The sequence below is a fragment of the Leptodactylus fuscus genome, chromosome 9 (genome assembly GCF_031893055.1).
Source record: "Leptodactylus fuscus isolate aLepFus1 chromosome 9, aLepFus1.hap2, whole genome shotgun sequence".
Lineage (NCBI taxonomy): Eukaryota > Metazoa > Chordata > Amphibia > Anura > Leptodactylidae > Leptodactylus > Leptodactylus fuscus.
Window position 1 is genome coordinate 31,352,714 of NC_134273.1, and position 17,324 is coordinate 31,370,037.

General features: G+C 42.6%; 1 protein-coding gene across 1 annotated transcript in view; it reads right to left on the reverse strand.

Annotated features, from left to right (window-relative positions):
• Positions 1–11,094: 11,094 nt before the first annotated feature.
• The window catches only part of TKT (transketolase), a 28,156-nt gene continuing 21,926 nt past the window's right edge, over positions 11,095–17,324 (reverse strand). Inside the window, exons 10-14 of the mRNA XM_075287085.1 lie at positions 15,994–16,124; positions 14,873–14,956; positions 13,625–13,718; positions 11,945–12,067; positions 11,095–11,495 (exon numbers count right to left, since the gene is read on the reverse strand). Coding sequence (XP_075143186.1) covers positions 11,326–11,495; positions 11,945–12,067; positions 13,625–13,718; positions 14,873–14,956; positions 15,994–16,124 — 602 coding nt within the window. The 3' untranslated portion in view covers positions 11,095–11,325. The remainder of the gene's footprint in view (positions 11,496–11,944; positions 12,068–13,624; positions 13,719–14,872; positions 14,957–15,993; positions 16,125–17,324) is intronic.

Sequence of the window (17,324 nt, forward strand, 5' to 3'; positions counted from 1 at the left end):
CTAAAGTTGCTGATTGGCCTCAGAAGTCATGTGACTGTAGAGACCAATCAGTGACCTCAGCAAGAGGACCCGTGATGTCACAGGTATTGACATTCAGGCCCTTGGATGATTGGCCTCAGCGGTCACATGACCACTGAGGCGAATCAGCAGCTTCAGCACAACACTGTAAGACACTGCCAGAGCTGATGAACTGGGAGGCGCGGGAAGACACCGGAGCAACGGGGACAAGTGAGTATGTTTTTTATAAACTTTTTTTCACTGCCCCCAGCTAATTTAAATTTGAAACGGGTTGTCCATTTTTGCCAGGACAAACCCTTTAAAGGGGTATCCCCATAACTCTTGTTCTGCAGCCTGCAGGCTCTGTGCTCTGTTTACTTCCTGGATTTCTTGGCACATTGGTGGGCAGGGTTTCACTTGCTCTGTTATCTGCTATGTTTGCAGTCAGTAATGAGGGATTGGTTGTAAATGCATTGCCACAGTATAAAGCTGATGTGGAAACTGATGTAGCAGAGCTGGATTTATCTCAGCCCTTATCAGCCAAACTCAGTTAAACCGGCTGATAAGTGAACAAGCTGAAGATAGACAGCACAGTAATCCCGGAGCTCTCACCTTCCCCATCTGAGGAGCTCCGTTGCTTGTCAGACATACACAGCTCAGAGCTGCTCCCAGCACTCAGCCCCTCCATCCCACCTGAGAGCAGGGAGCTACTTCACTTGGGGACTGAGCAGATAAGCCCAGTGGCCATAGAAACGCAGTGTAAACAATGAAGTGAATAAATTAAGATAGCGGCCAAACAAAGCAGTTTTGATAAAGCAATGTATTTAGGAAATGTCTTAAATCCCCACAAACTAGCAGTATAGATAGGATGCTTTTCATGGGACAACCCCTTTAAGTTACTCGACAGCTTGAAAAATGCACCTGCATCAAGAAACCCTCTTTACCCTCTTTGTCTGTTTGTGGGCTGCGAGGGGGTTAACACATAGAGAGGTTTGTGTCTGGACGGATGAATATTCTTTTCAGTCCACTGTAATGGTGAAGCGGTAAAAAGCCTGAGATTGCATTTGCTTTTCTTTTGCAGCTTATTGGCTTGTAAACAAGATCACAGGGCCGGAAACAAGCGGCGCCACCAAACTGCTGCCTCTGCTTTCTCTACTTCTAAGGACAACACTCGGTGGCGAGTATTGGGCCCCTTATCTAATTACAGACTTACTGAAATTCTCCTTCAATAAACATGTTTGAGGACGTTGGGAAAGACTTTCCGATTAAAGCGCACAAAGTATTTCATTTCACACTTCTTCACAGACCGCGTGTGTCCAAGGAAGATAGCGCAATCCTCAATGTGGTAATCTGAAGAAATATATCCAGCCTACGGAGAGCCCAAGAAAGCTGGGCCAATATTCATCTAAAGAGCATTGCTTTCTGTGGGATTCCTAATGGCACAACTAAGCGTCTTAGCTCTAAACCAACAATCTGCAAAAGATAACCTCAATGGGGTATTCTGGAAAAAATCTTGATGACCTGTCCTTAGGGTAGGTCACTAATATCAGATTGGTGGGGGATTCAGATAAGCACTGCAGCCTCAGCACTGCTACTTACCCAGAACAGCGCCATACATTGGACAGTGGTTGTGTTTGGTATTGCAGCTCATCCCTATTCACTTTAAAAAGACTAGACTGCAAACAGGCCGTGTTATCACTGAACGAGACGTCACATGCGGATGCGGCACATTACTTTATATACGGAAACTTATCCTCTGTGTCATATTTAGCAATACGCTAATGAGCTGCAAATCATTACAAATGTGCCTGTTACGGAACGTATATCCCAAATTGTTAAATTTTTAACAGAAACTGAACAATTGGAGATTTGTCTTGGATGAGCTAAAATGACCACCACGACAGACATTGTTCTTTACTTTCCCCACCTCCCCTGGGCCCCCACCTATTATACTGTGAGGTCTGAAGACAATGCATGCAACAAATTTTCATATAGGCACAAACTAAAAATAGAGTTGTCATAGACTTGCAGTAGGACGACTAATACAGTTTCCTGGTGTGGTGCATGTAGTAGAGCAGTCCCAGCAATCTCTGAACATAAAATCATATTACGACATCTCCCACCGAGCCCCAATTTACAGTAACAAGCAGATTACAGCAATGTTCTTATTTTAGTAGAATCCTGAAGAATAAGCGATGTCTGGTACAGTAACGAAACACAAGGACTACAAGTCTACCGACACATACAGTACATGCATTCAAAGGCCACAGCGGTCGTAGGTGACACAACACAATATAGATTACAATTATCGTATAAGAACATAAATTCATAGTGAAATGTTATACTTATGGCCGTCACCGATATTGTTATTGAACATGAACCCATGGACACAAGCAATGACAGACTGGTGATGTTGTCTCTTATAAGCAGGGGTTATATACTGACAAGATACAGGTGACATGTGGGGTCTATCGGTCTGTTTAATGTGCAGTATGTGTCGACAGATTTGCCAGTTTATATATTAACTAGACAGATAAGATGTGAAATAATTCCTGGCATTTCAGTCTGAAGACACTTCATGCTGCCATCTAGTGGCCGTAAATGTGAGCATCAGGATGAAAATATAACGGAACATATCAGTTGACACAGACAATTTTAAGGTAGATAACTGAGTTTTTTTATGACAGTAACTTACATATATAGTAGATGAGGTTGGAAGAACACACATGTCCATCAAGTCCAATCTCTAACCTAACAGTGTTATACAGAGGAAGGCGAAAAGCAGGGCCGGCTCCAGGTTTCTGTGGGCCCTTGGGCGACAGAGCCTCAGTAGGCCCCTTTTGGAACAAACCATGCATATTGCAGCAAAAAAACAACTGCAATTGGGTGTTTTTGTTTTGTTTTTTGCTGAGGCGGACCTATTTGAGAGACCTGTAATACAGTCCATTCCATACAAGTATATAGCACCTGTTCAGACATCAGAAAATAAAGAGGAATTTTAGAGGAATTCCTCTTTATTTTGTTTTCTTTATTTTCTGTTTTCAATGTGAGTCAGAATGAGGGAAGAATCAGCTGTGAACCGTGGCCGTGACCCCTTCTCTGTTTAGATAGTGTCATGCATCTCATAGCGGCCATGTCATGTAACTACAGCCTGGTCCTATACATGTCTATGTGACAAGACTGGAATGACATCATACGGTCTACAACTCCCATGATGCCTACTTGCTCTGCTCTTCTTGGAGCTACACATAGGAGTGAATGGGTGTTGTAGTTCCACAGCTGCTGGAGTCCTGAATGCTGCTGATCCCTGCACTTCACCATGTCACTTACAGACAAGATGGAAAAATGTCTACAACAAATGATAAATGTAGTGAACAGCATGCGGGACTTTTTTTTTTTTTTTGTGGAGCCAAGGCAGGAATTCAGTACATTTTGCTAAATCTTAATATTTTTTAATTTACCATATTAATTTATTACTAATCATTATAGGAATTGGCTTATGAGGACAACCCCTGTCTGTATGACCTATTTGGGTTATATAGAAATCACAGAGGGGTTCTGGACTCTGTACAAGCAGCTTCTGAAGGACTCAAGTTGTCCTTGTATTACATCAGCGGACCCTTATCTGAATAGCCACCATGTTATACTACAGATCTCTACCGAGCCTTCTATAGTAGAAATGCTTGGCCACCTGTGGCCTCCCCTGGCAAAATCAGGAGCAGGACCTGGGGCAAACAGCTTACCACCCCACTGGGTGTATTATGGGCGACATTGTATCTAATAGTCATTAATGGGAATTGCCGGCAGATAAAGTTCTATCATGTAAGTCTATGGCTATGTGAAGGGATTTACCACCAGAAACACTTCTATGGACCAGGATTTTTTAGGTAAATTATTACTGAATGATGACAAAGCACAAAGAATTTTTGGCCAATTGTAACAATCATTTATAATAAGGCCAATTAACCTATCAATATGTTTTTATAGTGTGGGAGGAAACCGGAGTACCCGGAGAGAACCCACGCAAACACGGGGAGAACATACAAACTCCTTGCAGACGATGTCATTGGTCAGATGTGAATCCAGGACCCGGTACTGCAAGGCTACAGTGCTAGCCACTGAGCCACCGTGCTGCCCAAAATGAGTCAGAAGATGCTGTTCTGGTGGAAAAGAGAGCTGTCACTTTCCACAGGTCTTCTGGATGACATCTTCTATCTGCTGCCCTCATGGCTAGGTCTTTATTATGACTGGTGGCGGATCTTCATGGAAGTTTTCAGATGGGATTTAGGAGAACCATTTTGCTGGAACAATGGCTGCAGGGAAACCTCTCAGTGTCAAGAGAAGCTCTCCAACGTCCAACTCTAGAGGGATAGAAAAAGCTTATATTAAAGGGGTATTCCCAGCTCGCATACTCACCAGTTTTTACTTCTGTAAAATCTTCTTTCTTCCTGGTTTCTTGCATCATTTGGTGGGCGGGGTTTCACATGCAACCTGCCGTTTAGCTCCACCCCCAAATTTGCATGTAGCTCTGCCCACCCATATTGGACTATGAAGTACAGGCAGCAGCAACTCCATTCTGTGTTACATACAGAGACTGCCTGTCTCTGCCATAATGAACACAATTGAATTAGCTAGCCTGATAACTGGGAGAACAGAAGACGTTCAGAAATGAAAGCAGCTCCTCTCCCCTCTCTGAGTGCAGGACCTAGGTCACGTGGTGTAGACACAGGAATAGCTAGATACACAGGCTCGCTCCCTACACTTAGCCCCTCCTCCCTCCCCCCCTCAGAGCAGCAGATACATCACTTGACTCATGAGCAGCTAGGTCAGGGCTGTGGCCACAAAGAATTGAATAAAGTAAGATAGTGGACAAACAAAGCAGTTTTACTGAAGCAATGTATTTAGGAAAAGTCTTACATCCACATTAGCAAGCAGTATAGATAGGATCCTTGTGATGGGACAACTCCTTTAAAGACAAGGCCTAAAAGCACAAACAAGGCCAAAATAAATTCTAGAGCCCCTTAATGTATTACTGTGGAAACCAGTCTATAGATGTGAAGCAAGCAGTGCTGGTAACTAACACACTGCACATGCTCACATAGCATAGGGAAGGCCTAAAATACAAGAACATCACCAATCCAGCATCACGCTCCGGTCTGTCCATGGATTATGTGCTTGGCTTATATACCAGATTGTATCTTACCTGTGTTCGCAGCCTGAGCATTGATAGACCACCGGGTAGTTGATCTCAAAGTCATGGTATTGAGTAATTGGTGGGAGCTCAGGATGATTCTTGGCGACCATCTCACAGTAGAACTTCCAATGTAATCCATGGCCAGCATTTCCATCTCCATCGATGACCCAGCAGGCAGCATGACACATCTCATGGACTAATGTGTCTTGTACTCGGTCTGAAGACAATGAGAGATAGATTTATACTCAGTATTAAAGACACCTGGAAGATTTCACAGCCGTCATTGTACATGATGAGAGACATACCTGCAGAATCGCAGACTTTCTCCGATATATGTATGGCGGCATATGGACGGCCGTTCTCCTCACGGAGCTTGGTGACACCCGCGGTTTTTCTCAGCTTTTTATTCCAGCTGATTTCCATGTCTGCAGGGAGCTAAAGAAGACAGAAGGAGAAAAGATATAAGAATAATAAATATAACTTATGTCTATGAGTATATTCCTCTATATACCATATAATCAATCTATTAACCCTATACCCTACCTGTAGCCCCCTATATCTAACCCAACATGTACATGGCTGTTTATTATAATTGTTTACCTTATTCTCAAAGACGGTATCATTAAAGAAGTCGTAGAGAGATCTCACCAGCTCCTCTTTGTTTTCATGAAAGTTGGAGACATATTTAGAATATGAGGAAGACAGATCCTTTAGGATACAGTAATTGATGGGACGCTCCTGTTTCCTTTCACTGTAACAAAACATATAAGAAGCTCAAACATCAATAATCCATATATTCTAAGATAATACACATACCAATAAATAATACTGCCCCCTAGTGTACGGGTAACATAAACCAGATAACATAGTTATATAAAAAATACTCTACCTCTCCTCCTGGACAAGGCTCAGGGTTGGAGAATTGGGATCTAAAAAAAACACAAGAAATAGCTTTGTAAACATATCGGTAATAAAAGTTTAATTTACAAATTTTTACACTAGAAAGATATTTCTGATTATTACAGAAGCTCAGTTGGATACCTGTGTCTATGGATGACTGGTAGGTACCGGAGTCACCCTCCTCATCTTCAAGGCTCCTCGGAGACCTTGGAATAAGTGAATGAGACTGGAATAAAGAGACAGAAGAAACAATTAAAATGAAGCAAAATAAACTGTATAAAAGTGTAAGTAAATACCGCACAGTCCAGTCAGTGCCATAGAGAACACTGCAGAGAAGTCGCCACTTACCTGATATACAGTCTCATCATTGTCCTCTATGTCGGACTCAGTAATTTTGCGGCTCTTTTTAATGACCGGTAACTATGAAGAAAAATATTAATAGATTTGTTACAAACTGAAATATTGACATGTATATCTCCTCATTGACTTTGGTACATTCTAGATACAGCTCGTGTAGTATAACTTATATGGTGGCATCTAACTGGACCTGACGGACACCAGATGATATTCTGCCATTGTTGACCCAGAAAACAATAGTGGTAGCCACAGAAGTAATAGCATCACCTGGTCCTATGGTATATAGGGATTATGGGGATTACTAGGGGTAACCAGCAGTATGAAGGATATCTGGATGATACATTTCTGGGCATTTTTGGATATATGGGCAGCCGGGACACTTTCTGACACCCATAAGTAAACTAAACCTGTACATGTAATATTGTATAGAGGTGACCAGAGAGCACAGAATCAGTTCTCATGGTGGCCCCAAGTTACCCTATTGTGACCCCAGTGTAAGGGATAGGGCTGACACCGCTATAACTGGGCTAACTAGAATATTGTTCCGATTTTACTGCAGAATCAGCTATAACTAAGAGCAATGTGGATATAGGAAGCTTTTATATTATGTCTGTGATAATAAAGGGCCACAAACAACATTTTACAGAAACTACATCTCACCTGGTCACCACTGCCGCTGTCCTCTGTATCAGACTCAACAAAACAACGTTTGCGCTTATTTTCAGACATTTTGCCAACAGAACAGAATATCAAACCTGTCACTCCACAAACTCTATAACCCTCAGTATATGGGCTCCGAACCGGGACTTTTATCATCACTGCATTATGTGACATCATGGAACGTGGCTCATTACTGACACCGTGACATCATGACTTGTTGGCGTGATACACACATACATTTGTTATATGTATAAATTATATATATGTACTGTATATACAGTGATAATAGTATATTATAGCGATATATAGTATATACTGTATATGTACTGTATATACAGCATATACAGTGATTATAGTATATTATAGCAATATATAGTATATACTGTATATATACAGTATATACAGTGATAATTATAGTAAACATATAGAAATATTGATATAATAATGGAATAATAATTCCAGGTCTACACTATAAAATATCACCCATGTACTATATCATAAAAAGGCCCAAGTAAAATAGTAACAGGTAAAATATCACATGGTAACAGCGCTGTATACATAGGGTCATAGGTATGAGATATAAAGAGGTAGATTTTGGGCCACTTCAGGCACCAGGGTATAAAGTCCTTCAGTCACATAATACAGTAGAACCTTCTATCTATACCACTATGTATACAGGCATAGTATGCTGTGTGTATCTATACATATATACAGTATATATAACTGCTAAAAAAAAGTAAAGGGAACATTCAAATAACACATCCTAGATCTGAATGAATTAAATATTGTCAATGAATACTTTGTTCTGTACAAAGTTGAATGTGATGACAACAAAATCAAACAAAAATCATCAATGGACATCAAATTTATTAACCAATGGAGACCTGGATTTGGAGTCACCCCAAAATTAAAGTGGAAAAACAAACTACAGGCTGATCCAACTTTGATGTAATGTCCTTAAAACATGTCAAAATGAGGCTCAGTAGTGTGTGATCTCCCTACAACGTTTGGGCATGCTCCTGATGAGGTTGCAGATGGTCTCCTGAGGGATCTCCTCCCAGACCTGGACTAAATCATCTGCCAACTCCCGGACAGTCTGTGGTGCAACATGACACGCTGGAGGCGCTACCAGGAGACAGGCCAGTACACCAGGAGATGTGGAGGGGGCCATAGGAGGAAAAAACCCAGCAGTAGGACCACAACCTCCACCTTTGTGCAAGGAGGAACAGGAGGAGCACTGCCAGAGCCCTGCAAAATGACCTCCAGCAGGCCACAAATGTGCATGTGTCTACACAAACGGTTAGAAACCGACTCCATGAGGATGGTATGAGGGCCCGACGTCCACAGATAGGGGTTGTACTCACAGCCCAATACTGTTTAGGACGCCTGGCATTTGCCACAGAACACCAGGATTGACAACTTCGCCACTGGCGCCCAGTTCTCTTCACAGATGAAAGCAGGTTCACACTGGGCACATGTGACACACGTGACACAGTCTGGGAGATGCCATGGAGAGCGATCTGCTGCCTGCAACATCCTTCAGCATGACCGATTTGGCAGTGGGTCAGTAATGGGTGGCATTTCTTTGGAGGGCCGCACAGTTCTCCATGTGCTCTCCAGAGGTAGCCTGACTGCCATTAGGTACCGAGATGAGATCCTCAGACCCCTTGTGAGACCATATGCTGATGCGGTTGGCCCTCGGTTCCTACTAATGCAGGACAATGTCAGACCTCATGTGGCTGGAGTGTGTCAGCAGTTCCTGCAAGATGAAGGCATTGCAGCTATGGACTGGTCCGCCCATACCCCAGACCTGAATCTGATTGAGCACATCTGGGAAATCATGTCTCGCTCCATCCACCAATGTCATGTTGCACCACAGACTGTCCAGGAGTTGGCAGATGCTTCAGTCCAGGTCTGGGAGGAGATCCCTCAGGAGACCATCTGCAACCTCATCGGGAGCATGCCCGGGTATTGTAGGGAGGTCATACAGGCACGTGGAGGCCTCACACACTGCTAAGCCTCATTTTGACATGTTTTAAAGACATTAAAAGTTGGATTAGCCTGTAGTGTTTTTCCACTTTAATTTTTTTTTTTTTTTTTTTTTTGGGGGGGGACTCCAAATCCAGGCCTCCATTGGTTAAAAAATATGATTTCCATTGATGTTTTTTGTATGATTTTGTGGTCATTACATTCAACTTTGTACAGAACAAAGTATTCAATGAGAATATTTCATTCATTCAGATCTAGGATGCGTTATTTGAGTGTTCCCTTTATTTTTTTGAGCAGAGTATATACATATATATGTTTGTAATCTTTATCGTATACTCCATGACTTGTGTTCCCAATAAAGATAAAGTTAAGCAATATAAGGGGTGTAGCTATAGTGAGAGCAGGGACAGCAGTCAAAACCGAGCCCAGGTACCTGAAGGGGCCCAAAGGTGCTTCTTCCACATTGGACACCAGTATTATAAATGGCATTTGTCAGGTGGAGGCTCCTGTTACAGATTTTATATTGGAGTCTAGGTAGGTTTACAACCTGGCTGTTATACTACAGTCCTGGATTGTATTGTTAACAGTGTTGGGGGGAATGTCGGAATTGCAGCTCAGTCTGTCCCGTCAGGATACAGATCGGGTTAAATACAATCGATTATTCAACTTTTGTATGGGGACACTATGGAGGTATCACATTGTGTAGGGGTCACTACAATTGCATCAGATTGTTTTATCTTATGTTTTTGTCTGTGGGTCTAGGGCTTTATGCACACATTTGTTTTTGAATTCTGAATGTCTTCCGTTTTTTTTTTTAACAGATCCAAGTGTTGTCTATTTTTTTTTCACTGTTCCATTGATGTAAATGTGGGTCTTAGATCTGTAAAAAGAGATCTGACTAAGGCATGCTGTAAATGAATCGGAGCAGAAGACACCCATATTGGGTTTAGGGTGCAGGACCCTATGGATTCTTTTCAGTTTCCAGGACTCCCAGAGCCTATTAGGGATGTAAAGATCAAGAGTGAAGCTTGAGACCACTACGGCCAATGTGTTCGATCCTTGATTTAATATCATGAGGCTTCCTTATCACAGGAGAGAAACCTTGAGAGATTCAGCATCTAAGAGAAGCTTGTTAGATGAGGCCCAGGCTTTCCAAGCTGTTGCCTGTAGAGTTGAGCGAGTAGTATTCGACCAAATACCTCCCTTTGCACAGATATTGGTGTACTCAGTCGTATACCATGGGGTAAATATTCGATTCCCCTCCCACCGTCCCTGGCGCTTTTTAAAAAAATTTTTTACACCAAAAGCTATGCAGGGGAGGTATTCGAACGAATATACTCACTCATCTCTAGTTGCCTGCAGTCCCATGTTATTGCCATCATCCCTCCTGACCTTGGAGATAGGTGCGATGTCCTCGGGTCCCGTCTTCCTCCGGCGCTCGCGAACTGACATTGCTAAAAGAAATGGCCTGGGCACCTGCGCAGTAGCCGTAGTAGAAGCAGCATGCTACTGCGCATGCGCCCAGGTCATTTTTTTGTGGGGCTCTATCAGCATGATTTTGCCCCTTTAAGTTTTTGAGGGAAGTGTAACAGCAGAAAAAAAAAACAACACTTTTTCCATTTTTTTTTTTTTCCCGCCATGGCACTCATCGCATCCATATTCACTTAATATACTTTGTAGCATTCTTTCCCACACACTTGCTTAGCACATTTGCACAGCATTGTATTTTTATGTTTTATAGGCATTTATGAATGAGGAGAGGCCTAATCTTTTTATTTGCGGTCTAGGGAAAGGGATGTGATGTGAAATATTATATATTTTTATTTTATATTTTTGGTAAGGACATACAAAGAGAGAGAGAGAGAAGATAAAGGAAATGCACAAATGGCTGATGATCATAGAGACATTGCGCAAGAGGGCCCAAACTGCGCTTCTGCACCAAGGCCTGTGAGCCTTTAGTCCCGACCTGATCTAGTCGTCAGTTACACCCAACACAGTTATGATATTAAAGCATAATAAGGTTTATTGTTTTTATGGGTTAAATTTCATTATTGTATAAAACAAGACTTGGAAGACGACATTAAAGTGAAGCAAAGATTGTAGGGTTTTCTATATGTGAAGTGTTCTGTCATTTACCAGACCTCAGAAGGAGCTGCAGAACTTCTCCAAAGCTTTATTATAAGAACATTGCGATACTCGGGACACTATCTATCCTCAGATGAGCGGCTTTAACAGACAGACTTCTTCACAGCCTCCACGATGGCGTCTTTGTCAATGCCGAAGAATTTAAGCAGCTCGGCTGGTTTCCCGCTACGAGGGACGCCAGATACTGCCAATGACGTCACTTTAATGCCAGGCTCCCCTACAACAGCTGCAGCCACCGCCTCCCCAATGCCACCTAAAAAAAAGTCAAGGAAATGATGAGGACTTTATCCAAAATAAAGTAAAATTATCTTAAGGTTAACCCCTATACACACAAGGTAAACCAATTTGCACAATGACTTTTCAGCTTTGCTAACCTTGACAAGTGGTGCTCAGGGATAGATTTCCCAGGCTAGGACCTAATGGTGGCCCAAGTGAGCAAAAGGCACCCAATAACATCCCAAAAATTGCTCTTTCAGGCAGGAAGTCCATTCAAAGATGTTTCCAATATACATACATGGTAGAAGGTCTCAACATATATCTCTGGTACATCTGGCCTAGATAGCGGGGTGGTATTTTGGAAATTTTCAATGTATCTACCAAAGTACATAGTAATGTATCCTTGCCTAGTTACCATATATAAACATGTCTGTCACAGGCAAAAGTACAAATTGAGGACCGTGACGAACCAGAGAACAGCCTTACCTTCATGGTAATGATCCTCCACGGTTATGATTCTTCCCTTAGTGGCTTTGGCACTCTCAAGAATGGTCTGTCTATCCAGAGGTTTAACAGTGAAGACGTCAATGATTCGGATGCAGATTTTGTCTATAGGGATTAAGCAAACAGATAATCACATGATGTGAATCATGAGTCCAGCAAAATGTCTACACTAGAAAGGAACCAATGTCTGAGGTAAATTCTCATAACGTGTCCTTAAGGCCCTCTCTATGGTCCAATTATTGGGCCAAATATTGGAAATGACAGCCCCCAAGAATGTGCAATTGGCCCATATAAAAGGTGGCATTGATCAGCCTATAAACCAGCAAATACACATTGCTCTACATATACATGTACTGCCAACATGAGCCAACTGCACGATGAGGAATGATCTGTTCATCCCTATGCAGCGGCTATGACTGACAAGCGGGCAATGATCAGGGATAAACACTCTCAGTAAAGTCTGTTGCCAGCCATTGCCTCTCACTGAGTGCCAGCAAAGGGGTCCTCATAGTAGGTCCTTCAACTGTGTGATATACAGTATACTCTGTAAGCAGCAGGAACGGGCAAGGTGGACCTACCTGCCCATTGCTACTGAAAAGCTAGTAACATGTGGAAGGACGTCCACTCATAATTCCTCTAGAATGTGCCATTCTGGTATATATAGTGCACATTACACTAAAAACGGGATTTTTGTACTCAAAGTAAAATACATTTCCCGTTGTATTCACTGGGGGAGACAGCACCCTGGGGTATAGAGGCTGACACTAGGATAACGAAAACTGTCACCTCTGCCTCACAGTCTATACCCTCTTACAGACAGTGCGCTAAGCTAATTTTAAGCCTAGTGTCGTGGGAGGCAGTCACCACTTGACTCAGGTCTTTCTGTCTTTGGGGGCATTCACACGCCAGGTCTCCGTCCTATTCCCCAGGAAAACTACATAGGGGATGGCTACCCAGCGCCCCATTTGGGTCTCAATGGGTTTTAAAAGAAAACCGCCAGTGTCTGTATGCAGCCTCTCTGCAGGGAAACCATTTTATTTTTTTGGCCGGACACAAAGTCCTGCATGTACAACTTTGTGTCCAGCCAAAAAAACTGGTTTCCCCGCAGAGAGGCTGCATACAGACACTAGCTGTTTGCTTTAAAAACCCCATTCAAATGAATGGGTTTTAAATCTGACCGGCAAGGCGTCCCCTATTCAATTTCTCTGGGGTTTAGGATGGAAACCCCTGGGTGGACATGGGCACAAGTGGGAATGCCCTCTTACATCGCTTTTATTTTTTCTTTTCTTTCAGGAGCAGGGGGTCTTCAGCGTGTACGCCACACCAGTCGTACCTTCCTGCACGCACAGCGCTCTGCAAAAGAGCGCCTTGCCGGTCACCTGGTCCCTAGCCTCCTAGTGGCCGGGTCTATACCTCATGGTGCCCTGTTCCCCAGTGAAATAAGAGAGAAATGCTATAGCTGTATACTGCTCCATATTAGAGCTGTGATGCAGGGTTGACATGGAAATTGTGCAGGAAAATTGGTGAAGACAACTTTATTCTCAGTATTGACAGTGCACCCCCCACCACTAGAACAATATGGCATATACTCTCCTGTATAATGTTCTAAGATGATGTCTATGACTTACATTGCATACTATGTACTATGAATATTACCGTTACCTTTCTTAAGAAGTTCTGCTGCAGCAAGTGCTTCATGCAGAGTGACACCGGAACCGATCACTGTCACTTGATCATCCTTACTCTGATGTACAACCTAGATCACAACAAAGAGACACAAGCACATCATGAAGCCAGGATAATATGGAATACAGCTTCTTATGATCAAAAATAAACCCATTTAGTGTTATAAGGCCCTCAGCCAGCAGTGGTGCTATTCTTAGCAGAGACATTTATGGCATGTCCCCGAGATGAGATGATGGTCCAACCTCCTGGACCAAGACCTACCCCCATAACAGGGGTCCCTCAACTCAACCCTTCTTCTGACTAGTGCCAAGCCTAAAGCGAATGGAGTTTATTTCCATGGGAGTTCTGAGAAGAGCCAAACATGCCATTCTTGTCTACTGGCTATGTATGGTATCACAGCAGTCATCTGAATAAAGCTGACCCGTGCCAGACACAGCACATAAAGAATGTTTTTTGTAATACAATACAACCCCTTTAATCTGACACTAACCTCTCCAGGACAATGGGGACATTTATGAAGACTGGTGTTTTCAATGCCAGACTTCATATCGCTTGTGCCAGCTGAGGATGCGCCTCATTTATGCTGAAGATGGCATCAAATTGAAAGTAAGTTGCACTTTTTTTGCACAAAAAGCTGATTTGCACAAAATATCCTCCAGTAACTTAACCCGTATTCCTGCCAGCTATATATTATATCAAATACCTGATCTAATTCAACTTTTTGGTGAGACTTATGAAGAGTGGTGTCAACGCCAGTCTTTATAACCTCATTGCTAGGCGCACCCTCTGACGGGTGGTAAACCTGGAGGGAAAACTATACCAGAGTCTACACCCGCTCATAGCGGGTGTAGATTTCCAGTATAAGTTACACTAGATTTCTGGTGTAAATGATCACAGATCTGGCGTAGCAGATGAACCTGCCCTGTGCATGCCCTCACCATGCCCAGATTTTTTCTGCAACAAAAGCTTTGTGGAAAAGGTTTGGGTCTTTTTATGTATTATATGTCAAAGAACTGGTGTACAAGGCATAATAATTCTGCCCCATTGAGTTATAATTTAACCCTCTGACTTCTGTTTTACTGTAAATGGCCAAATGGTTGGTGTTCTTATCTTCCTCTCAGCCTCTCCGGCTGTGAGAGCTAAACTTTTGGCCAAAAAGGACGTATTGTACACTTTACACTTATACTACCCAAGCAGAGCCATCTTCTTGATCCAAATACTGACCTTTGCTTGTCCGATTTTGAACTCCTCATTGTTGTTGTAAATGACGGCATTCTCTGGGCGACTTGTCCTGATGAAACATATTCCCTGAATAACAAGACAGGGTAGACTGTATCAGCTTACGTGTATTATCAGTCAGTATGCTGATAACCAACAAGAATGATCATTATAGTTAATAGAGGAGGCCCCCATACACATCCAATTATCATTATGGCAGGAGCGGCTGACTAGTTAATGTGTATGGGGGTCTCCCAACCCACAACAGATCATTTCAAGGGAGAGAACAATCAGGAACATTAACTTTCAGCATTCAATCCATTTCTTCTTGTAGGAAATAAACCACAGTCAGAAAGGTAGTTAGACTAGACAGCCATAAACTGCACCAGATTTCTCCAAAGTGTCTAATGCTGTTTGACAATCTGGCGCTCTTATCCACTGTCTAGTGTAACTGTATACCACTTACTTGGCTTAGTTTTGTACAAAATTGTGGCACAAAAATGTGTTGTGGTGGCTTAAAATGTGGCGCCACTTCTAAAATGGTGGTGCAATGTCAAATTCAAAGTTTAGAGTTTTAGACCACGCCCCCTATTCAGTAAGCCCCGCCTACACATTGTACGAGTCAATGTTAGAGAGTGTCTTTATCACAAAGAAAATGAGGTGTAAAGTAAGTATACCATTTATATGCCAAAATTTGCACCAAAGTACCAGTGCATATTTATTAGTTTATCTACCTTACATTATGAAGTAGGCTGAGCCGGGTATGCATGTCTACCGATGCAGCTCTAGATAGCTATATGGCTGTCTGGTAAAGGTGAATGGGCATCTTATAGTGGCATAAGTTTATGAATTGTGAATAAGTGGGGGCCCAACCACAGGAACTATTAAGGATGATGGAAATCTACATCACAGAGCACGGTCACTCAATTCAACTGTATGAGACAACCAGAGATAACCAAGTGCTGTACATAGCTTCTATTCGGCAGTACCAAAGGGAGGAATGAAGCGGTGCATAGGTGATAAGATGTTTTTATTATTCCAGTGCACCAAAATAGTATACATCAACATCTCAGATACAAATATAAATGTAGCCATGCCTCTAAGCTGCTTAATGTTACTAAACTTACTTTTTTATTGGCAGCAAGCTCAACAGCTTTTTCAGTAGACACTGCATCACTTGGGTAAAACACTGTTGCAGAAGGAACGGTACGGAACATGCTCAAGTCTTCCAGTCCCATCTGAGAAGCCCCGTCCTCACCTAGAAAATAAATATCAATATTAGAACATGAAATGCATACATTTTAGAGGTGAAAAATCCATAGGTGACACCAATGAGATGCAAAGTATAGCACAACTAAGGGTTAAATGGAGTGCTTCAGTGCCAGCTACTCGGTGAGCTCCCTGCGCAGTAAGTAAGAATATGCAGATATTGAATATGGATTGTTGTAAATTACTATTTTTTTTTAAACTAGAATTGAATATAGGAGCAAGTTACCTTACCCAAGGTCTTGTTGTAGACCCAGGCCCGAGAAAGGCATGTCTGTTTAATGCAGAGGTCGCTGTGTCAGAGCAAATGGACACAATTTGATCAAATTGTGTGCTAAAAACCTCACATAGTATAGTCCTGCCCTTTTGCAGAGTGAATCTGTCCACGTATAGTAATCCAGTTGTTCAGCTGTGCTTGCTAACTTTGCTTTTACCCTAGCATCAAGAGGTATATGATTTATCTAAGTCCAGGATACCCAACCTTTACCCTGGAGAGATGTGACACAGGGAATTAAAATTCTGACATTTGCTAAGCCTTATTCTACATCCTGGCACTGGTGCAGGCAGCAGACATCATACTGTGTCCTGGTGTTGCATCATGTCTGGACATTGCTGCAGTATAGGGCACAGTGGGACACATCAGGGAGCAGCACTGAAGACGAGATTGCTGAAATAAGTATATGGTTTTTGGATCTATCAAAATGTGATCTACTTTTAAAGTAAAAGTCAGGGGCTAATAACTAAGGCCCAGTTCACCCCTCAGTTTGGGTTTCTGTTTGGGGAATTCGCTTGCAAGCAGCACTTTTCTCTCCACATGTTTTGAGCGGAAACCACACGGACCCCATTATAGTCTATGGAGTCTGCAAATTTCCTTAGGTAAGCGCTTTTTAATGCGTATAGGTTTCCTGTTTGGGGGGTCCCCAAGCAAACTCCCCAAACAGAAACCCCAACAAAGGGATTAACCGGGCTTTAGCTATTAGCCCCTAACTTTTACTTTAAAGAGGACCTTTCATGGTTCGGGGCACAGGCAGTTCTATATACTGCTGGAAAGCAGACAGTGCGCTGAATTCAGTGCACTGTCGGCTTTCCCGATCTGTGCCCCAGGTAAAGAGCTTTCTGTCCTGTACCGTAGCTCTTTACAGTCAGAAGAGCGTTCCTGACAGTCTGTCAAGAACGTCCTTCTCCACAGCAG